The 24,310-nt window shown below is 37.5% G+C and overlaps 1 protein-coding gene across 3 annotated transcripts in view; it reads left to right on the plus strand.

Moving 5' to 3' along the window:
* LOC121924733 (guanylate cyclase soluble subunit beta-2-like) overlaps window positions 1-24,310 on the plus strand; it is a 38,410-nt gene that overhangs the window by 1,962 nt on the left and 12,138 nt on the right. The window contains exons 2-10 of one of the 3 annotated variants that reach the window (XM_042456093.1): window positions 4,899-4,972; window positions 8,353-8,447; window positions 9,643-9,803; window positions 11,290-11,389; window positions 13,855-14,075; window positions 15,669-15,780; window positions 19,160-19,263; window positions 20,927-21,143; window positions 23,017-23,337. In XM_042456093.1, the coding sequence (XP_042312027.1) occupies window positions 4,899-4,972; window positions 8,353-8,447; window positions 9,643-9,803; window positions 11,290-11,389; window positions 13,855-14,075; window positions 15,669-15,780; window positions 19,160-19,263; window positions 20,927-21,143; window positions 23,017-23,337 (1,405 nt within the window). The remainder of the gene's footprint in view (window positions 1-4,898; window positions 4,973-8,352; window positions 8,448-9,642; window positions 9,804-11,289; window positions 11,390-13,854; window positions 14,076-15,668; window positions 15,781-19,159; window positions 19,264-20,926; window positions 21,144-23,016; window positions 23,338-24,310) is intronic. The other 2 variants (XM_042456094.1, XM_042456095.1) reach the window with 2 other exon arrangements.

Here is a 24,310-nt window from a genome sequence, read left to right on the forward strand (position 1 = left end):
TCCACAAAACTCCTGTTACCTGGAAATAAGGAATGGTTCTCTTTGATACCAGCATATTATTTGGAATGCAAGGGTGTGCTAGTGGCTTTGGGATATGTTCATGCAGCTCCGCTTAGAGGCATTGGTTACTATGGCTGCAATCCTGTATACACACTCTCTTATCTGAGACTAAGCTCCACTAAATGCAATTGGACTCACTTCTGTTTAAATCCATGGAACTGAGCTTCATAGTTCATAGCGTTTTGATGATTTCCTTCCTGCTTGGGAGAGGGAATTTAGGACACAGGTACATGTAAACTGCTGTTCTCTGTATTTCTTGCCTACATCTATCTGCTTCCTAAGCTCCCTCTCCCAAACAAAAAGGAAATCATGAAATGCCATGAACTATAAAGCTCAGTTGAGCACAATAATACATTTGATTATCTCAGAGGTCACACTAGGCATTAATAAAAATTCTTACCATTCCATTTGAGGAACATTTTAACAAAAATTTGAGAGCACTTGCGTCACAATAAACGTATTGACTCCTAAGCCATATTGATCTGACACTTACTGTGGAAGTCATGTATAGAAAAATAGACTGGAATGGATTGCAAGGGCCATCTATTTCAACAAGCAGCCATGCAGGGATACAAGCTGAAGCTATTGTGAGAGATATAATCAAACCTCTGTTTAAAAACTTCCAAAGAAGGGGAATCATAGAATCATAGAATGTCAAGTACTTTGAGATTAACTGAAAGAAAGAATCTATGGAAGAGACCACAAGGGCCATCCAGTCCAACCCCCTGCCATGCAGGAAATCCAAATCAAAGCATCCCCGACAGATGGCCATCCAGCCTCTGTTTAAAAACCTCTAAGGAAGGAAATTCCACTACATTCCGAGGGAGTTTGTTCCACTGTCAAACAGCCCTTACTGTCAGGAAGTTACTCCTAATATTGAGGGGAGTCCACTGAGACAGTCTACTCCACTCTCAAACAGCTGTTACAGACAAGATGTTTTTCCTAATGTTTTGCTGGAATCTCTTTTCTTGTAACTTGAATGCATTGGTTTATGTCCTAGTTTCTGGAGTAGTAGAAAACAAGTTTTCCCCATCTTCCACATGATGTCTCTTCAAGTACTTAAATATGGCTATCATATCATCTCTCAGTCTTCTTTTCTCCAAGCTAAGCATAGTTGGTCCCAAAGCCTTTCCTCAAACAGTTTGCTTTCCAGACGTTTTACCATCTTAGGTGGCCTCCTCTTGACATATTCTTACATGTCGATATCCTTCTTGAACTATGGTGTCCAGAACAGGATACTCTGTTCCAAGGGAGATGTGATCAAAGCATTATGGAGTGGTACTATTTTCCCCCTTAACTTCTACATTATATTCCTGGTGAGGCAGCTTAAAATTGCATTGACTTTGTTAGGTGCCATATTATATGGTTGTCTCATATTTAGTTTGTGATCTGGTAACATGTGGATAATTTTGCAAAGCTTGAATGAATGGTGTATATTGCATATTTGAAGCACAGTGTATTCTGAAATGCACTAAAAGAGTGTCAAGACGTCACACAGTATCCCATGAAAAAAAAAAAGAATGTGTTTACACAAAGAATGAGTAGGAGTGCTTACGATGGCATTGTAGGTTATGGAAAGCTGCATATTTTGCATGATGCAGTCATGTTAAATTGAGTTTCCTAATGAAGTAACACAGTGGGAAATTTGGTGGCAAGCAACAAACTGGAAGACATAAAGGAAATTCAAATATAGTGAAGAAAAAATGGTGGGGGATATGACTCATTCCTATCAAAACAAGTTATGCAGCCTTGTTCAGCGCATCTTCACTGTGACGTATGTGTGTAAAATTGTTGGATGCAACCCAAGTCCAACCATTTTATTACAAAGCAAACCCTCTCTCACACATGTGTGTTTACAACTGCAGGCTCATGGTCAGTCCTATGCATTGTACAGAATTAATCTTCAGGGAGGCAAGTGTGACATTTCACTTCCCAAAGTCCCATCTTGTTGCAGAATTCACATAGAATTAGAACCTAAGAGGGAGCCATTTTATGAGGTTGTTGATCAAATGTTGTACACAGTGTTGCTAAATTTCAGCTGTGTACTGGGGAAACCAGCTGGGAAGAAAATTGTTCCAACACATCCTTGCAGTTCTGTTGTTTACATTTATTTTTTACAAAGAAGGAAGGCTGGCATAAACTCAAAGCAAAGGTTTCACTTTACATGAACATTTGTTTCCTGTCTACTGAAATTTGAATATTGGGGAATATTATTTATTCAATACTCTTGAGGATTTGAGTGCATTTTTATACCTTGAAATACATTGCAATTCTCATTGGGGTCAAAAATCCTCCCAGATTAAGATAGTCAGTAGAAGGTTTTGTTTTGTTTCCATTCCATTTGTTTCCTTGGCAATCCACTGGGTGATCTTGGGTACTTTACACTCTCTCAGGAAGGGAATAGCCTACCACCTCTAAATAAATATTGCCAAAAAAACCCTGTAAGTCAAAGTCAATTTGAAGTCACATAACAGCAACAAATCCTGGGTGAGGATTAAGCACAACTGAATTCAATGTGACCTACATCAGAGTAAGTGTGTATATATGACTGTACTTTCATGTGTCTTCTGTGTCTTTCTATGCCAATGGGAAGCATAAAGAAAGTTGTACTCTACAAGAATGCTGATATAGTTTTCAGTACTGATCACTCATTTAGGATCTTTGATGGTACAACAGACATTAAACTTTCAAATATGTCCTGCTGGGATAGCATGTCATGGCTGGCTGATGATCCCACCCCTCCTCACATAAGTGATCTCTAGTGCGAGGGAGAATTGTAACATGGGACTTGCTTCTGCCTCTTGCACTCAAGATTGCTCACAGGAGGGAGTTGGGACCATCAGCCAGCTGTTTCCTGATCGACAGCTATTGATCACAGTGTCTGCTTTCCAGTAAATGAGGACTGGGGGGCAGGACTGTGTTGGGATTCACTGCAGAGCACTATAACTACAGTGTTTATGCATATTTAAATCCCCAACAGGCTTCCAGCTAATGTTTTTAAAATGTGATTTAAAAAATAATTAAAAATCATCCATATGCTTTTAAATGTGAATTGAGAGTCACGTGGAATAGTAGTCTTAGTATTGGACTAGGGGTCCAGGAGACCAAGCCATGGCAATCCACTGGGTGATCTTGGGTAATTTACATTCTCTCAGCCTAAGAGGAAGGGAATGGCATACCACCTCTAAATAAATATTGCCAAGAAAACCCTGTAAGTCAAAGTCAATTTGAAGTCACATAACAGCAACAAAATATGAACTATGACAAACAAAAGCAAACAAAACAAAACAAAAACCCAAGACCCAAGACTATCTAAGGCCAATTCTGGTCAAAATCTGTCCAGCTCTGAATTCACTGTGTGTATTCAATCAATGCTTTAAAGAACAGACACCCAAAATTTCTGGTAGTGACACACAGCAATTTCACTGGTTGTTGTTCATTTTTAGGTGGAGCCTTAACAGCACATTCTCCTGTATATTCATTGCAAAACAACTCCTTTTTTATTCAGTGGAGCTAACTGTAAGGGAAATGAACATAGAATCTTAGCTAGATGGCTTGGGTCAAAATGATGGACTTTCTTCCCCTGTTCCAGCATGCTCTCCCCCTAAAATCTATTAGAGGAGTCATCTGGTAAGGTTGAGGCATAACTGATGAGAGGAAACATATTCTTGGAAGCCCCTCCTTAATGTAGCATACCTTGTTCCATAGCTTCTCCTTATCAGTGGTGGCTAGTATCTCCTATGTCATGTGACAATAAATCAACTCCAGGCCTTAGTCCAAACTTTAAAGGAGCTATATACAATATTGAAACATATTCTAAAAAATAGGTTCAGTACTTCAGATAGTTCCTTGAAAGTTCAGGCTAAAAACCAGGGTGGAGTTACTGTACATGGAAGCTACCAGGCTTCTTTAACTATTTTTTGCTTTCTATTTCAGATGTTTGCATTTTCTTTAAATTAGAAGCAGGCAACACACAACTCATAAACTGTATTTATTTGTTAGATTTCTTTGTTACTTACAATTTTATACTGCATTTCCTTCAATAAGCCCAACATGGCATACGTGGCTATCCTCCTCACTTTATTTTCACAACAAGCCTGTGAAGCAAGTCAGGTTTAAAGAGAGAGCAATTGACCCAAGGTACAATGTGTTTCATGGCTCAGTGAGGACTAGATCCTTGATGCCAGCCTATGACTTTAACCAGTACACCACAGTGGCTCTCACACCACACTGGCCTCCTTCCTTTTTTGACAGCCATTTCTAATGCTGCTGAATTTTGTGCCATGTTGCAGAATTTTGGTGGTGCTGTATTTAGATGAGATCTAAAATTTGATTAGAAAACAAGGAATGTACTAAGTACATGGTTTATTTTAAAGCAGACTCTCCCTCTTTGAAGCATTCTGGAGTTGTGCTTCTTTTTAAAAACAAGGCATAGCCTTCTTTTGTTCTTCATGCAGCTTTCCCTCACTCTCAGTACTGTGCCACTAGAATTTAGCAATGTGGTGGCAAAGTGCAGCCTTGGGGTGGTTGCTGATGGGGAGCCAATGTAATCTCTGCCCCACTGTTGTAATCCTGCATTTAAAATAGTTTGTGTCTGCTGAGCTTGCTTCTTTTGATTTCTTTTATGGGATTGTTATACTTTTAATAGTTCTGTGCTGCCCCAAACCCTACAAAGGTATGGAAGGACATAGCATATGACTCTAAGTAAATGAATGAATAAGCAAGCAAGCAAGCAAGCAAACAAACAAACAAACAGATAAAGTAAACTCAAACTGAACAAACTGTCAATGTGTCCTTTTGTAATCTCTCTCTCTGTTTTTATTCATTTACTTTTGCAGTATGGCTTCATAAATACATGCCTGAAGTCTCTGGTAGTTGAAAAGTATGGTGAAGAGATATGGGAAAAACTAAGGTAATTTAACGCTACAAAATTATTCATAGTCTTTTAGGGCTGGAAGAACCTCAAAGGACAATAAATAAAACTTCTTCATGTTGCATTCTCAAAACAATAACCCACACGAACACGCATTGTACATAATAACTAGGTTTCTAATGCAGCAAACCACTCACAAAACATAATTGTGAAGTATTTCACAATCTGTACTTGTACAAATATGACCACAGTGATGCCATCTGTGGCAGAGGAAAAAGAGGTGGAAGGCTGTCCACCATCTATTTCATGAATGCCTGGGCTTTACAGGATTCTCATTATCAAAGGCACTATGGAAAGGATAGCTTGGAAAATCTCCTATACAGCTTCCCATAGTATCTTCAGACTGAGGTCCTCAAAGCCAAGAATACATGTAATTGGCAGCTCACCTAACCAGCTTCTCCTCCAACAGCCTCTTCTTCCTCTTTCCTGTTACCTGTTTTCCTTGCTGTCATTGTTGCTATCTCTGGCAGCAAAGCAACTTAATGTCATACCAAATAGTTTTTTTTCTTCAAAATGCACCTTGATTCTGGCCGGGTGTTTACAGTATTTATGTCTGAGTTGTCTTACCATACTATAACTGTTATCATATTATTTAATTTCATTTTAACTTTGGTATCTTGTGGATTTTTAACAATATTTGGTTAAATTTGTCATAAGATGCTTTGAGTCCCAAACTAGAACAATGTGGGATAATAATAATACCATATGAAACCATCATTCTGTCCATTTTTTTAAGTTGTGAGAATAGCAGATAGACCCTATTTCCTTTCTCCACAGTATATTTGTTCTTCATTTGCTACATTCTTTTACTTCAGAAGGAGTAAATATTTCCTGCAGCCAAGTCAACAAAAAGATGTGTGCCATCTTAAAGCAAAGTGGTAATCTGCCCTGTTTTGTAGAGGACAGCTCCCTGTTAGAAAGACTGCCAGATGACAGTCTTCTGTTTAAGGCATCTTCTATTTGTAGGGCTGCCCAGTCTAAGATAGTTTAATAAAAAAAAAAAAACCTAAGAAAAGAGAGCAAAGGTCTTAAAGTTGCCCATCAGAGCAGCAAACAGAGCACACACACTAGCTGCTTAATGATACTTTCCTACTATTGTGAGATGGGGTGTATTCTCATTTAAATAATACTCATCAATAATACATTTAAATTAATATAAATTAGTATATATAATTTTTTCCACATCTGTTGACACTATTGTCAACTGTTCTGCTTATATTTTTCTTCTTTTTCAGCCATGTGTGAGTAGCTACATTACCTTAAAGTTGGACAGATTTACAACAGCGTACATTCTCATAGATTAGCATCTGCTCTGTCAGTTGTGTCTACTGGACTAGACTCTGTTCTGTGAAAAGCTTATGCTTTAATAAATCTGATCATTTTTACCATGCTAAATGGTTCTGGGTTGTGAAGTCGAAGGTTTTCACGACCAGAATTCATAGTCTTTTGTGGGTTTTTCGGCTATGGGTCGTATTCAGGAAGAGTTTATTCCTGATGTTTCGCAGTGGGTAAATGCCTGTACTGCAGCCATTCACTCAAAACCACAAGGTTGCGAGTTCAAGACCAGCAAAAGGGCCCAAGCTTGACTCAGGCTTGCATCCTTCCAAGGTCACTAAAATGAGTACCCAGACTGTTGGGAGCAAATTAGCTTACTTGCTAATTAGCTTACTTGCTGTTCACCGCTATGATCTTTGGAATAGCGGTATATAAATAAAACAAATTATTATTATTATTATTATTATTATTATTATTATTATTATCTGTGGCTGGCATCTACTGAGGAATAAACTCTTCCAGAACATGGCCATGTAGCCCAAAACCACCACAAAAAACGATGGTTCTGTGTTGGCTACATTAATACTAACAATAACAATAAGAACAACAACAATAATTTGCTCCCATTGCGGTGTAGTTCAGTGAAATGTTTTTGTAGGACCTTTCCTCTGATTTCACTATTTAAAAAAAGATTCCAACTTTTTTTTTAAAGGAATGTGTCCTGCAGTGTACAAGTCTGTAAAACGTCATGTTTCCCATTCTTGAACTGAGTGAAACAAGTTGTATGATGTATGTTCTAGTGAGTTGCTCCACAGGACCCTTATTGACCACTGCTGTCCCAGCACTGCTTTCTTTGTCTGGTAGGAATTCTCCAATGGTTCAGACTAAAGGTTCACCAAGAAGACCTCTACCTAAAACTTGTATCATAAATCTCAGCATTTGGAGGAAATTATTTTATGCTTTTATAAGTACATATCAAAACACTCTTGGTGGAAGCATAGGCTACCTAGAGAGAATGAATATATAAACTACCTTAGGTTAGATTGAAGGAACTGTAGCACATCCAGAAGGAAAATGCACACATAGACTGCCAACATTTGAAAATGCCTAAGTAAATCTCAGCATGACTCAGTATGGTACCCCACAGTGAAAGTGCCTTTGGGCATGGAATACTTAAACAAACAATTTATGGTGACAGGAGCAATATGGCTGTAGCAAAATATTTTTTCTCAGCTGAAGATAATTCAAAATAATTATTGAGACAAAAATAAGACATTGCCTTGACATATAACACTTCTCTCCTTTATTTGTTATGCAAAATGATTCAGAATGACTGTTGTTGGATCAACATTTTTGTAGCAGCATGTTGATTTCTTGTCTAGCAGCTCAAGAGTCATTATACAGGAATGAAGTAACATCACCTTCCAGAGTTATTACAACTGGCAGCCCTAAGTGTCAATAGCTGTAGCTGAAAAAAAATTAGGTTCTCACTCTCTTTCTCATTTATTTGCTAAAGAATCAAAGGAAGCATTCCCTCAGCTGTTCTGAGTGTTAAATATAATGTTCAGATTTGACAAAGACATGACATATCTATAGAACATATTAATCAGCTGACTGAAGAAAACAGGACTGGAAAGGAAGAGGGAGTGTCTTGAAGTGGACTGATCATAATTAAGATGATGACTCATTAAATATGTAGATTTAAGTTAAATTTGCTTGTGGCACACTATTGATGGTGGTTACCTTTCCTTTAATCGTGATTGTTTTCTCTGCACTAATCTTGTATAAGGATGTAGCTCTTTCTTTTTCAAATGTGAGGAAGTCATGACTCCTCACCTTTGTTGCATCCACACTATATTCAGTTTAAAGATGAAGTCTCTATGTTTTCTATTTTTAAGGGGGATGTTTTTGCAAGTTTATATTTTCAAGAGTGGAAAGTCACCTCGTGATGATCCATGTGTTAAAAACTACTACCACAGAATCATCTCGCATTTCACTGAGGTTGCTGGATATTCCTATACCAACTGTTACTATAATATTATCATACCGTTATTATAATGGCAAAATTTGTATTTCTGTTACAGAGTCCAAACTGGCGTAGAGGATACCTTTTTGACTTTTGAAGTTTATAGAGATGAGATCACAATGCAGCTCATTGACAAGGCTTGCAAAATTCTGGGTATGCATTTTGGGGTATGAGGGTAATGCAATAGCTTGACTGCATTTTTTTTAGAAAAGAGAAGATTGTTGTGTTTATTATTCGATAGTCTAAAATTTCAATTGTAACTAAATTCAGTGAAAATAAATCATTCAATTGTTTTGTTGTTATTGGTTATGTTTGTTGTTAACTGCCTTTGAGTTGTGCCTGACCCATGGTGATGCTGTGTATAAAACATTTCAAAGACTTCCTGTCTTTTATCTCTACTTAGATCCATAATTTCTGGCTTATACCGACCTTAAGGTGAATCTAACATGGAGTTTTCTTGGCAAGATTTGTTCAGAGTGGGTTTACCTTTGGCTGCATTTAACTCTTGCACTTGTCTTCTTTTAGGATTCCAATATATCTCCTGTTGATATTTTCTCTGAATCATTGGGTATAGAGGCTAACTTACATGATTCTCACAATAAGATTGCCTCATCTTAGAAAGTGATAAATGAACACTGTCACTGAATTATATGAAAATTTCCCCCAAAATTCCACAACACGCCTTTACCTTAAGTGCATGAAAAACAGACTGCTATTTAGAGTAGTCGTGGGAAAACTTTGCCTCTCTGGTTGTTGGTGGCTTTCACCTCCCATCAGCTCTAGCATATAATGAAGGATCATGGGAACGCCAATCCAAGAAAAGCTGGAGGACTACATGTTCATCACCACAACTAAGAAAAAACTATGTGTGTTGCATTAAGTTATAATATGCTTATAATAGAAAAAGCATGGAGGTTTGGTCAACCACTTTGGACAACGAATTATGTAGTACAAATGGTTATACTGCTAGCCACCATCTCAGTTACAGGAACCTGACAACTTCTGTGATGGCCCCAACCAGTGCTCCTATTATTATGGAGAGAGAAAGACAGAAAGACCCTTTATGAATTTTTTGAAATTCAGCCTTTGATTCTTCCCAGTTTTTAGCCAGATCCAGGTCTGCTATGACCTTCCAAGAACAATAGAAAATGTTGGGGGTACATCTTGCCTTAACTGAAATGTGGTTTAGATAGATCCCACAGCAGTTAGGGGCAAGAATGCTAATAGTTCATGACTCTATAGCCTAAAGCAATATGAATCAAAGTATTCTAATTCATCTGGGTTCACTTGGGTTTCCTCTTCTAAATCATGACAATTCTGTTACACTAATATATGTTTATTTCCTCAGATGTACCCCCAGATATGGTCCTAAAGCAGTTTGGAGAATATTTCTTTGAATTCTGTAAGCGGTCAGGTTATGACCATATGCTGAGAACTCTGGGAGGAAACCTCTATGAATTCATAGAGAATTTGGATGCCCTGCATAGTTATCTGAGCCTATCTTACCAGGCAAGTAGAAATAAACTCTGTGAAGCTTCAAGGAAAGAAGGATCAGTTTACATAGTACATGTTCCCAATGCATGTTTCAACAAGCGCATCTGATATACATAGTATTGCTTCTAGTCACTTCAGATCCACTATGTATGCACAATAAATCCCTAATTACAGAAATTCAGGAAGAAAACAGTTTCTTCTATGCAGAAGATAATATTGCTGTGTATCAGTCTTATTTTCTGCACAGAAAATATTGTTTTAGGTATAAAACAGGGGGGGGTATAACTAAAAAGTTTCAGGGTGTTGTAACAGATAATTTTATTTTTGCAATTAGCCCAGTGTGTTTCAGCCTAGTAATATTTAATGACTTTCTTCAGAGGAGTGCAACTTTAAAACTGCCTGCAGGGATTCCAAAAAGACTATTGCCAAAGCGTATGCATGGCAAGTGATCATAAAACAATAATTTAATTAGTGAAATAGTTTTATTTTTATTGCCTAAGGAAATTAAACCGTAAGCAAGATCACCAACCTAGGCAATACTAAGTAAATTTTCTAGTGTTCTATAATTAGCGGAATGTGTTGGCGATGGCTTCATATTTATGAAGCATGAGTACTTAGTCATAGTCAGGGTGTTAAATTTAAAAACCCAGAGAGATGCATCTGGAACTACTTTGGTCCTTGGAAAATAATATTCTTATTAGGATGCATTATTTTAGCTACATCATACTTCCAATTGGTAAAGCCATTAAATCCCATTTTTTTCCCCTTAACTTGGCCCACAGACAGCTTAGTGGTAACTGATGGTTCAGCAGACTTTGAATATGACTTTTCCAAATTAGCCCCCCCCCCCCAGCAAGTCACCTCTTTGCCCTGCAAACATAGATTATCCCCCCCCCCCGCTTTGTCCCTTATTATATTTATTCTTATTTATTGTAGGTTTTTTTAACTGTAATTTTTTAATTGAGTTGGGGGTTAGGGGGGAACTTGTTTTAAAAGTAAGTGATATTGTATTGTATTGTATTGTGTTGTATGGTTTTTAAGATGTTGTAACCTGCCTTGATTCCTCAAGAAAAGGCGGGCTATAAATTATTATTATTATTATTATTATTATTATTATTATTATTATTGAACCCTAAAATATGCATATCCTCTGACTGTTCCAATTTGGCAGGGAATAGTCCTGATTAAGCCTCATTCAGCTGCTTTGAAAATGTTCCAGTTTTTCTCTTTCTCCCATTTCTGCCCTTTTTCTTCAGCTTACTTCAGTTGCTGCAACTCAGTACAGAGGAGAGAAGGTAGAATTTTGCCTTTCTCAGAGGGCTCAGGAAAAAGCAAACTGCTGCAGTCTCTCCTAGCTTGTGTTTTCTTCCTCATTAATAACTTTTGCTGTGTTGATCACACTCTGACATTGCTTGGCCACACATAACCCAGTTTTCATCTGTGAAATGTTGGAGGGTATGGGATCTATCATGTTCAGACTGATGTTTTGAGTGTTTTTCAGAAAATGAATGCCCCTTCATTTAGGGTGGAAAAGAATGAAGATGGATCAATGCATTTGCATTATTATTCAGACAGACGAGGCCTATGCCATATTGTTCCGGGTAAGTGATTTTCTATGGAACAGGCTTTGAAAGGTGCAATTAATTGAGACCCATTGAATCAATGTCTACCAAATATCTAGTGCCCATTATTTTCAGTGCTCTTTCATGTCTTTAAGTGTTTATGTATTTATTAACTGATTTTACAGTTAAACCATGCAATAAAGAGAGTTCATTATCCCCTATGCTTTTGACCCAGTTATAGATGTACTAAGAACAGATCCATTGAAATCAATTTGTGATGGCTAATGGAACTCTTACTGATTTCGGTACCTCTAATCTAAGCATGGAATAGCCTAAATACCCTGGAATTACCAGATCCTGTCTGTTCTTGGAAGCTAAGCAGTGTCAGACCACCTGCTTAAGTAGAAACATTAAAGGGAGACCACTAGGGAATATCAGTTGCTGTACGCTACAGTAAGAGGAATGTACAGGCTAACCCTATCAGAATAAATCATGGCAAGAAATCTCTATTATAGTTTCCCCATAAGTAGCAGTCAGCATAAAGGTATATAACAACAGATTATAAGTATGACTAAATTTGGGTCCAGCAACCCAAAAGAAAGCTCTCTCTCTCTCTCTCAGTTGCTATTTGCAGTTAATCTAAACAATGATTGATGGGTGGAGCACCTGCCTCTCCCCACTCCTGAATGTAATGTTCATAATAATTTATTATTGCTAATAATCAAGTTGTATCAGTGTTCTTTATTGGCATCATGTTATAAACCTTTATGCTTTCATTTTCCACCTGGAAAAATGGGGATGGTTTCACTCATAATGTCCAGAATGACTTATCAGTTGACTCAGAACTTGAATCATAGAATCATAGTGTTGGAAGAGACGGCAAGGGCCATCCAGTCTTTGCCATGCAGAAAATATAAATCAAAGCATCCCCGACAGATGGCCATCCAGCCTCTGTTTAATAATAATAATAATAATAATAATAAATAATAATAATAATAATATTGCCCCACCTCTCCCTATGGATTGAGGCGGGGTTACAACCTGATAAAAACTTACAGTGCAATCATAAAATCCAACAGTTCCAATAAATACATCCAGTTCCAATAAATACATCAGTGGTTATATACAAAGAGTCTTCTTGGAGGGGAATGTCCTAATCAAGCTCAGGAGCTCCGTCTTGACTGCCTTCTTAAAGGCATCCAAGGTAGTGATAAGACGGATCTTTTCCGGCAGGCTGTTCCACAGTTTAGGGGCAGCGGCACTACAAGTTCTTTGGGAAGTCGTGTGCAATCTGGTAGATTGTATTTCCAGTAGATTTTCCCCAGATATTCTGAGAGTGTGGGGCGATCGTGTCGGGAAAGGTGTTCCTGCAAGTAACTCGGGCCCAAGCCATATAGGGCTTTAAAGGTAATAACCAACACCTTATACTGTGCTTGGAAGCTGACTGGCAGCCAGTGGAGTGATTTTAAAACAGGAGTTATATGGTCAAATCAGAAAGCACCAGAAAAACCTCCAAGGAGGGAGATTCTACTATACTCTGAGGGAGTTTGTTCCACTCTCGAACAGCCCTTACTGTCAGGAAGACAGGAAGAGCTATATTTTTGGATTACAGCTGCCAGAATCCTCCAACCAGTATGGCCACTGGGGGATTATGGAAGTTACCATCTTAAAAAGTATGATTGAATCACATGTCTTTCCAAAAGTGATTACGTGCAGTACCTTACATTTCTCCGTGTTGAATTTCATTTTGTTAGCTTTGGCCCAGCTTTCTAGTCTATTCAGGTCATCTTGAATTTTGATCCTGTCCTCTGGGGTATTAGCTACTCCCCCTAGTTTGGTGTCATCTGCAAATTTGATAAGTATACCCCCAATTTTGTCCTCCAAGTCATTGATAAAGATGTTGAACCCACTGGTCACTTCTCTCTAGGATGAAAAGGAGCCATTGTTGAGCACCCTTTGGCTTCGGCCAGTCAACCAATTACAAATCCATGTAACAGTTGCCTTGTCTAGCCCACATTTTACAAGCTTGTTTGCAAGAATGTCATGGGGAACTTTATTTTAGCTGTTTTGTGCATTCTTATTGTATTTTATATTTTTATTTTGTTTTAACTGATCTCAAAGCATGTGTGCAATATGATGTGTACACAAACACACAAACACACAAACACACTTTTAAATTAAAAAAAATCAAACAGATAAGTAGATAAATAACCTATTTTATTTCCATAACAATCCTGTGAAGTACTGTAGATTATTTTGAGCTGTAGCAACTAGACCAAGGTGACCTTGTGTTCTTCAGTTTCAATTGAGGGTTTAAACCAGTAATGACTAGATACCTTCAAACATTTTTTGACAGCGATTATTCAAGTAACAATATTAAGCACACTTGCTATGGTATGTCCCACTGTGAGTTACCTCTGATTAAGCAACTTTAAGATTGCTCTCCATAAATCTTTATAATAATATTAGATAAAAAAAGGATGTGCCTTTTTTATCTGCTTCAGGCATCATTGGTGCAGCAGCCTTGGATTTTTTCAACATTGAAATTTCCATGGAAATAGTAAATCAAACAGAAGAAGAAGAAAGAACTGGAAAAAAAGAACACATTGTATTTCTAGTAACTCAAAAACCTGTCTTTTCATACAAAAGGAGAAATAGGTTCTGCACTTCTCCACAATACCTTTCAAGTTCTGGAACACAGGTGGAGAAACAGCTAAATAAAGAGGTACTGTGTGTTTATTCTGGATGAAAACATTAGCATGAATGCATAGATAAAGATAAAACATCAAGGATGTTTCAAAATTGCATGCTGTGTAACAGGCCTACCCAGTAGAAACAAATTCTCATTTTCTTACATAGGTTACGTTGAAAATGGCACATGCACAGAATAAATACATTTTTTCTCATCTAACTGTGGTATGCATTGGCTGCATTTGACTTTAGGAGCATTAGGATCCTCATTGGTATGATGGTATATGTTTCATTAAGAATCTTGTGATGCAAGATACTGCACTAGTAATCAATATGCTTCCCTTCTAAATATCAGATGATGTGATGACTTTCATAATCTTAACTTGGGACTTTGTTATATGATAGAACACCTGTCCCTGTTGTTAATAATTGGTTTGAGGAGTTATATCTAGGAAGTAGTGTTCTATTAGGAATCAAGGTTGCAAGTCTTTCAGGACTAAGTTAAAATTTAGCTGTTCATCCAGGGGTCTGAATCTTAAGAGTGTTCATCTCTTGGTTTTCAGTCTATTGTGTTACACGTTCAGTTTTTCCTTCATTGTTTTATGTTGTTTTTAATTGTTTGTAATAGATTAAAATGATTCTAAGTTGTGCTGTCAATTGTACTTCACTATAAGATCTTCAGAGCCTGCATGGAATAGAAATATCATATTGTCCCAAACCGTAGAAACTGCAGTGACGACAGTGGACCCTTGTTATACGCTGGGGTTTGGTTCCAAGATCCCCCATGTATAACAAAATCCGTGGATGCTTAAGTCCCATTAAATATAATGGCATAGCAAAATGGTGTCCCTTATAAAAAATGGAAAATCATGGTTTGATAATTAAAATTTATATTTTTTTTTTAACATTTTCAAACCGTGGATGCTTGAATCTGTGTATAAAAAATCCATGTATAAGAAAGGCTGACAGTATACACTAATGGACTCCTGGGTTAAAATGATTGGGGAGTTCTACTTATAAAACTGAAATGATTTTTTTAAAAACAAACAAACAAATGAACAACTGACCAGTTTAAAATCTGCAATACAAAACTGAACACACAATCCAATCCTGGATGCTATTTACCTCACTGATTTCAATGTACAAATTACTCATTGATAATTATAGATAGTACTCTGAACATATTGTTGATCTGATGTGATATTTAACTGATGTTGTCATTAGGATGCTAGAATAACTGTTTTCGTGTGTGTGTGTGTGTTTCACTTGTGATTGATCCAGCATAATATTTTAATTGTTAGATTGTGCAAGTTCCAGGCATGATGATGTTAACCCAGAGCTCTACAACCAAAAAGCAACACCTAAAATGTATGCCTATGCTCACTGTCAAAATTCCTTAAAATAAATTGATTTTTTTAAAAAAAGTAGTTTGAAATAGTGAGTTCCACTTACACAAATTCCCAGTGTATCCCAAATACAGGTATCAGAAAAGGAATATAAAACATTCTTTACTTGTTATTCTTATTTCTTTACTAATGTATAATCTCTGTTATATTTCTCATTTTTTTAAAAAAAAACTATTTAGAAGAAAGAAATATATCATCACAGATTTGGGTTTATTTTACAGGATCTTGATAAAGCCATGAACAAGATCAGAGATAAAACAAATCTCCTTTCTCCTTGTCCTATGAAGAAAAGTCACTGGGAAACAATCCGAGGAATTGTGTCTCTAGGAAAAGGTAAACATCTTTCAAAATCCATTGGATATAATTCATGATTTTTTTCAGTCTGACATTTAAACTACATTAGTTCCATTTTTATTCTCATTTGATATCAAATTAATCTATTAATTTATGTATTTAATTATTATGCCATCATTCCTCAAGTGAGCTTTAGGAAGTGTAAATGGTTCTTTTCCTTCCCACTTGCAGGTATGTCATAGAGACTTATCACATGAGAAAAGAAAGCTGAAACAGAGAGGAAGAGTTGTGACTTTCTCCATGACTCTCAGCATGCTGTCCTAGCACTTATGTTCTCTTTCCAAGTGAGTCAACTGTAAAAGTGTATCTTTTGTTGTGCTGGAAAAAATCAGTTTGACAAAAGGCATGCTTTTACTGTACAACCATCTCTGTTGGGAAAAGAATGGAAGTGCTACAATTGCATGAGGAGAGGCAGAGAGAAAGCCACTACTTTCCCTCTCCATTTTAGCTTTCTTTTCTCATGTGACAAGTCTCTCAGTTTATGAACTAGATGTGTTCCTGGGCATTACTTTTTAAAGAGAAAATTTGGTACCAGAGGCAGAAATAAAATGGGAACAATGGGGATAAGTTTCTGCAACACATGTTTTATTAAAAGCTAGTGATATGCACAGTGGAATGAAACAGCTATTTCAAGTAAGTATTGCATATATAAATAACAAGTTCAAACCTTCTAGAGACCAACTGAAAATATCCAAGATATTTTTTTGGGTTGATTTTTTCTTGGTTGCTCCAGCCTTTACTTTTCTTATAATTTTCATTTTGGTAGCCAAACTTATAGATCTGTTTAAAAAACAAAAAAACCTACGGTGGGGTTATTTGGTGAGGCAGACATACCTCCTTCCCCCCTTTCTCTCAATTATAATATTCACAGATGTTTATTAAGGGATTCTAGAGGCAGCTGCCATTTATCTTGCCTGTACATGGCAGCTGCTCAATCTTTATTGCATTGTTCTCTGCAGACATGCTGCTGCAACCCAGCATAGAAAGTCTGTGTTTCTTCAGCGTCTTTCATCCCCCTTCTCAGGCTCACACTGCCAGCTGGGAAAGGATGAGGAGCAAAAGGGAAGCTGTGTGGTGTTAAAATACTTTGTAAAATGGGATTGATATTCTCGATGTGCTACTTAAATTACATATCTATCTTAGTTGCATAGCTTCGACCTAGCCCTTCAACCTAGTAGCCCAGTTTAATTCCTAACAATCCTAGTCAAGTAATTTAGCCAATAAACTCCTTGGGAGACAAACCCCACCATACTGTACAACATTCCCAGGTTATTTTTTGCAAGTCTCAAGCTAAATTCTGGATTCTTCCTTTAGCGTTGTCTCATTATCATAAAAAGAACCATTAAAACACTCACTCATCTCTGTATAATTTAATATGATTTTGTGATCCAGTGTATGTAATACTCATAAAGTAGCTATAAATTGGAATCCAGAAAGTATCATATTGGCATCATTTCACTATATACAGTATTACAAGTCTACCCATTCTTTTCCGCCTTCTATACTAAAATTCTGGTTCATACTCTGGGAATATCTTGACTAGTGCAACTTTGTTATACATTGTGACTTGGATGGATTTAAAAAGGGATTAGACAAATTCATGAATGATAAAGCTATCAAAAGCTAATAGCCATGATAGATTAACCCAGTGTCATTGATAGTATGCCTTTGAATAAAAGTTGCCTGGGAACATGAGCAGGAGGGTGCTATTGCATTCATGTCCTGTTTGCAGGCTTGCCATAATTACCTGGTTGGCTATGGTGTGAACAGAATCTTTGGTTAGATGACCTTGTAGTCTGATCCATCAGGGCTCTGAATATATTTTGCCTTCTCACTGATCACTGTTCTTGCATCTCTTTCTGAAATTATGCTTTGTTCAAATTGTCCCAGAAGTTATTTTTGTTTATTAGGCTGTGAATCTTTATTCCTCATTATAAGTACAAAGTACATGGAATGATGTCAGTTCACATTTTCCCCCTTGCTCATCATCTGTCTTCCTATTATCTATTGTGTTGTTGATTGCCTTCAAACCCACAGGTTTTACATTTCCATGGCTATTCATACAGTCTAATTCTAAAACTCCTTGGGCATCACTTTACTCCATGCATCTGAGGAAGTAGACCAAAGCCTGAAACAGACAGGCCAAAAGGTCTGCCATTGGGCCATGTTGGGGGCATGGCATTTAGATGATGCACACACCCCAAACTGTGCAGAAGCCATGCTGGGGCCACACTGGGGCTGCCTAAGGCGGCTCAAACCCAGCAGCAGAAGGAGCTGATTTTATCCACTCTATGCTACAGCCCATTTGGGAATGCGGTAGCAGTCAGCCTTGGGACCACTACCTCTGGTCACGATGGTCCCTCAGCAACCAGAGAGGCAAGACCCAAGTCTACAAAAGCTGATGCTAAATTTCTTTCATACAATTAGTTTTACAGGTCCCTTTGCATACTGATATTCTGCATACAAGATCCCTTTGCCTACTGATATTCTGGACTAGCTAGGTTCCTGTATATGTCATGTTCAGCTTGTATAAAGAGTTAAACATAGGTGTGTAATTGAAGAATAAATGACTTGCAACATTTATTCACTTATATAACTCTTATATATGCTTTATATGCTCTTTTTTCTTTCCAAATTTGTGATTTTTTAAAAAGTCTTTTCCAATTTCCAGTGAATGAATGTTAGTATATTAATCGATGAACCTGTGTACACTGTTCACAGTACTTGCAATTTTACTAAAGGTAAGTCTCCCTTATCCAAAATGCTTGGGACCTGATGTGTGTTGGATTTTGGATTTGTCACAGATTTTGGAATACCTGTATTTGCATATATATGCACATAATAAGGAATCTTGGAAATGGGGCCCAAATCCCATTTCTAAATTCATTTATGCTTTATATACACTTTACACATGTAGCCTAATGATAATTTTATACAATGTTTTAAATTTTTTGTGCATGAAACAATGTTTGTGTACACTGAACTATCAAAAAACAAAGGTATCACTATCTTAGCCCACCCATAAAAAACGTTTTGGTTTTTGGAATATTTCAGATTTTGGAATTCTGGATAAGGGAGACTTAATCTGTATATTCCTATGAATGGAAATTGTCTTGGCAGTGCCAGAAGAAGAGAAAGGAAGCATTGATACAATCACACTGCAGTCAGTTATGGATAGAATAGGCCACTCCCTTTATGGGGTACAGCTTAATGAAAATTTGGTACAACATAGGATATTTATTTATGAATGAATATTAAGCCTTGAACAAAATCATGCTAACCACAAGTAACTACTATTTCTATCAGAGAATTATATTAAGACTGAAAGCATCACCTTTTCTTGCCCTCCATGCTGCAGGACGACTTCTGAAATCATTTGATCCTGTCTACCCTAAGACTCTCTGGATAGACCCAAAGACATTCTGCAATGGGCTTCCTTTCCATATTGTTTTTGATGAAGAGGTAAACCAAACTAATGTAGCCCTCTGTATCTGAACCAAACATGTAGCCATTTAAAAAAATACTCAAATCTTAGGGATTGACAATCCAGAAGCAGAAATGCCCACACTAGCTCCTCTGCCATTTCATAAAAGTGCAGTCAATATGGTTACTTTTTGATGTTGATGCCTTCTTTCTGTGAACATACAGATTTTCACAGATTCCTGTACACTTCTACCTCTGTCTGCAGAAAATGGGAAGACAATGGCAGCAGTGGCATCCCCATGACACCCTGCCAAGGTAGAAGGAGGCAAGGGTGACGTAAAGCATGGCTAGTATTATGAACTGGGGAAAGGTAAATGATCCCTTCTTTCATAATGGCTTTGCTCCAGCAGGCATTCAGAATAATAGCCATGTTCTGCATTTGCCTTCCTCCCTTCTCCCTAAGCAGTGTGCAGGCATTACTATCCAGTTTCTCATTCTCCCTTATTCATCCTTCCACAGCAGGAACTGAGGGTGGGATGGACAGACTCTGTGGCCTCCCTGACTGGTTGGTGGCCCAGCAGACTACCCTCTCCTCATCTACCTAACTTCCCACCTGGAAGTGGGAATTTGAATCCATGTCTCATCAGCCCTACTCTAACAACTTATGCGCACGGGTAGGATACCATGGGCCAACCCTATGGTATTTCACCTGTGGTTCTGACCTATTCCTGACCTGGGCCAGTGCAGAGACAGGTGGTTGCTCACATGTGCACATGCCATCATGTCACCTCATGGGTTGGGGTTGGGCTGGGACTGCTGGATTGGTGTTTGGTCTAGCTAATCGTGTCCTGGGGCTATTGGCCTACTTTGTACAGGAGCAAACCAGGTTGGGAGGGAACATGGGCCTTTTGACCTGTGCATTCAGCCCCCAACACTCTAACTCTTATACCACCCTGTTCAGAGAAGCATTCCCAGGCACTGTGTGAATATTTATCTCATATTTGATTAGATAGTGGATGCTGATGTTTTAATTGTTGCCTGTTTTTTTTAACTAATTCTATTTTATATTACTACCTACTATTTATATGTATTTGGTAGATTGTACGCCATTGGCAGGTTTTATATATTTTTATTGATTTGATTATCTGTATGTACAGTTCTGTGTACATTTACAGTGCTATAGAAATAAACTATAACAACAACAACAACAACAACAATAATAATAATATACCATATTTGTTTTTGCCTGAAAGACAACTAACTATACTCTCATAGCCTACTTCTCACAGTTATTTCAGGATAGTCATAGTAATGCAGTGCCATCGTATGATAAAGATTAAGTCACATGGGGATGTTAACCAGAATCCCTCTGTCATTTCCAACTGGAATACAACTTCTAGGTCAATGGGGTTTATATATTTGTAGATTTAACATTAAATGATGGGCCTGCTCTACTTTGGACTCACAATAGGACTTGGCTGTGGTCTTTTATAGTTTAGGAAGAGTTTCTGCTCATGGAAAAAAGATAAGGTGAGAAGACTGAGAAACAGGATGGATCAAAACTGAGAGCATTTAAGGGAGAATGTAAACAATATCTGCTTCAGAGGTACTTATGAAATTAAGTTCTGTTGGTGCCCAAATAAAAATCCTGCAGGGGTTCTCAAGATTCTTGTGTTGTTTTGTCTGAACATTTCTTTTAAAGCTGAAAGTAAAGCAGGCTGGAGTCAGCATTCAAAAGATTGTTCCTGGTCTTCAAACTATGGGCATTCGCCTTAATCAGTACTTCATTATTGTACGCCCTGAAGTGAAATTCACCATCTCCAGTGTTCAGAAATTTATCAACAGCCAGTTTGTTTTTCGAACTAAGAGAGAGATGATGCCAGAATCCTGGAAACAGCGTCCAATGTTAGAGCTGAGAGGTAGTAGCTTGTTTTTTTTCAATAAATTCTGTATTGTAGTTTGCAGACACTAATGTTAATATTAATAAAATAATTAAATAGATAGGCTTGAGCAGTAACTATGGAAGACAAACAACTGTTTCTCACAGAGATGCTAAATTTTTATCTGACTTCCGATCTTTATACCACTTTGGATTAAAGATGGGCACTCACATAGTTCAGTACTGCTCCATCCTTGCGTAGAAAAAGCTAGATATCTGGAAAAAAGGTTTCAGCCTGTCCTTCTCACTGAAAGGTTAATTTTTTGTGTGCATTTAATTTCTTTGTTTTATGAACATGCAGTCATGTGAACTCCCACACTACACAATTATAGTACTTTGACATTGGTTTAAATCACCTGGCTCCATCCTATGAAATCCTGGAATTTATAGTTTTCTAACATCCTTAGAATGCTGTATCACTAGAGCTCTCTGGCTGAAAGTATTGCACCTTACATAACTAGGATTACCAAGACTCCATAGGACAGAGCCAGAACATTTAAAGCAAGAAACAGGCCATACTGCAAATGCATTTTGACTTCTTAGCTTCCAAATAACAACCCATAACACTCTTGCACACAAAAATATTACTTTTTTAGATTACAACTACAAGATGTCCAGTGGATTCTGTGGGTAGTTCAGAAAGTCACTTTTCCAAGTTCTACTTTTCTCCATGGTGTTGTACTGTTTAGTAAGCCAGTGCTGTATTATTACTTTAGTAAACTGATGCTCCACCATTTTCAGCTGGTTTCTTTTTTGCATAACAACAGCATGATATCTGAGGGATTCTGGGAGCAATTCAGAAAATCACTTTTCCAAGCTGTGTTTTTCTTCATGGTGTAGTAAACTCCATTTGGTTTTGGAAAACTAACAATTTGAAAGAACCATTGCAGAAAATAAATTACCAAGTACGAAGTTCATGGATTTAATCCTGACCTGCCATACTTTATTTAGTGTAGCCTGGAGCTTATGATACAGGATCCATTTTATGGTCATGACCTATAAAGTCCTATACATCTTAGATCCAGACTATTTGAAGGATTGTTTCTATAAGCCCATTGCTGTTTTAAGATCTTCCTGAGTGGCAGATCCTGTTTTCATTTACAACTCAGTCATACACTGACTTAATTCTTCTCAGAGAAATATTCTTGTCTAGTAGGTACACTTGCCAAAAGCACAGATTCTTCTTCTTAAGAAAGAATGGGGACATGTAACCATTATTAGAAGCCATAATAATGACAGTGGATCAGAGGCTCATAGGTTTGGAGAGGATCTTGTAGGTCATCTAGATCAACTCCCTGGCAGGAAAACAAAGAGTGTTCCTGAAAAATGTTTCATAGAATCATAGAATCAAAAAGTTGGAAGAGACCAAGGGCCATCCAGTCCAACTCCCTACCATGTAGGAACACACAATCAAAGCAGCCCTGACAGCTGGCCATCCAGTCTCTGTTTGAAAACTTCCAAAGAAGGAGAGTTCACCACACTTTGAGGAAGTGTGTTCTACTGTCAAACAGCTCTTACTGTCAGGATGTTCTTCCTAATATTTAGGTGGAATCTCCATTTAGTTTCTGCTTAAAAGTCTGTTAAAATATCATTTTGTATGTAGTCCTTACTGAAAATCTGCTGTTTTTCTTTCCTTCCCCTTACAATCTGTCTTTCCTTCCCCATACAATCTGAAATGGTCTCCTCCTTTTAAGAGTTGGGATAGCTGATTTTCTATTCAGAAAATAGAAGCACAAGAGAATGGGAAGGATGGGAATAGAGCATTGAGCATGTAAAAATGGGAAACAAGAGCACTAAAAATGTAAACTCAATGTTGTATAGGAAGTCTACCCATTATTATGCCTTTTAATCAGGACAGATGATCTGGATGGAGTCTGTCCAGTGTATGCTGTACCTCTGCTCCCCTCTCCTGCGCACATTGCATGAGCTGGAAGAACGGCATATGCACATTGCGGACATTGCTCCCCATGATGTCACCAGAGATTTGATCCTTCTTAACCAACAGCGTCTGGCTGAGATGGAGCTGTCCAGTCAACTTGAAAGGAAGAAAGAGGAACTGAGGATCCTGTCAAAGCATTTGGAGGAAGAGAAGAAAAAAACAGAAGCCCTTCTCTATGCCATGCTCCCTAAGCATGTGGCCAATCAGCTCAAAGAAGGGAAACGAGTTGAGGCAGGTGAATGAGCACAATATGGGCCAAACACTTGGATATATGCTGAGCTGTGATACACAGTTTGCTGATGTTGTAAGAATGAGAGTCAGATTTTTTAGGAAAGATGACCTGGGAAGCAAGTAGAAAGTCTGAATCTAGTGAGTGCTGAGAATATTTATAGGCCTTAGAACAAAGTTGATTCAAATCAACTTCCCTCTCTTTGGTAATATTGTCAGTGGTGTAGTGTAGTACAGTTTGGGGGAAAAGGTTACTTATTTGGACCACAACTCCTTGTTGAGTGGAGGATTCTAGGGGGATATACTACTACTACTACTACTACTACTACTAATAATAATAATAATAATATCTCCTACTAATTATAATAACCATCACTCAGTTAAAGACATTAGTTTGGTGCACTGTCCAATGTTAAGCACTTCTAAGTGCCTTTGATCTGAATGCAGGAGCTCAGAAAAATTGATGAAGTTAGTTTTCAGATGAAGTGTACTTTTGAATATGCGATTCTGACGATTGAAAGCAAAGAAGAATGTTTATCTCCATACCTTTTTCTCAAGCTTTTGGAAGCATCTTCCTATTTGTTTAGATCATCTAACAGTCTCTTTCGCTTTTTATTGAGCTTTTGAAAAGTGTTTTGCTTAACTTTTGCTTAACTTTTATGATAAGATCAATGAAATGTAAGTGAGATTTGGCTTGACTGTGCCCTTATGCAAAATATTGCTTGGTAATGGGTTGTTTTTGATCTTTATACTCACAGTGGTATTGCGATTATCTTTTATATGTCTCCTGGGACTGTTTCTCTTGACACGGCAACCAATAAGTTATGCAAACAATTTTTAAAATAGCTCACAAGTAGGTATTTTTATAAGAAGATGTTAGAATATTGCATGAATGCTGCAGTGTAGTACTACAAAAGACTTCTAAAATATCTATCTATCTATCTATCTATCTATCTATCTATCTATCTATCTATCTATCT

Source organism: Sceloporus undulatus, chromosome 3, assembly GCF_019175285.1.
Source record: "Sceloporus undulatus isolate JIND9_A2432 ecotype Alabama chromosome 3, SceUnd_v1.1, whole genome shotgun sequence".
Taxonomy (NCBI): Eukaryota; Metazoa; Chordata; class Lepidosauria; order Squamata; family Phrynosomatidae; genus Sceloporus; species Sceloporus undulatus.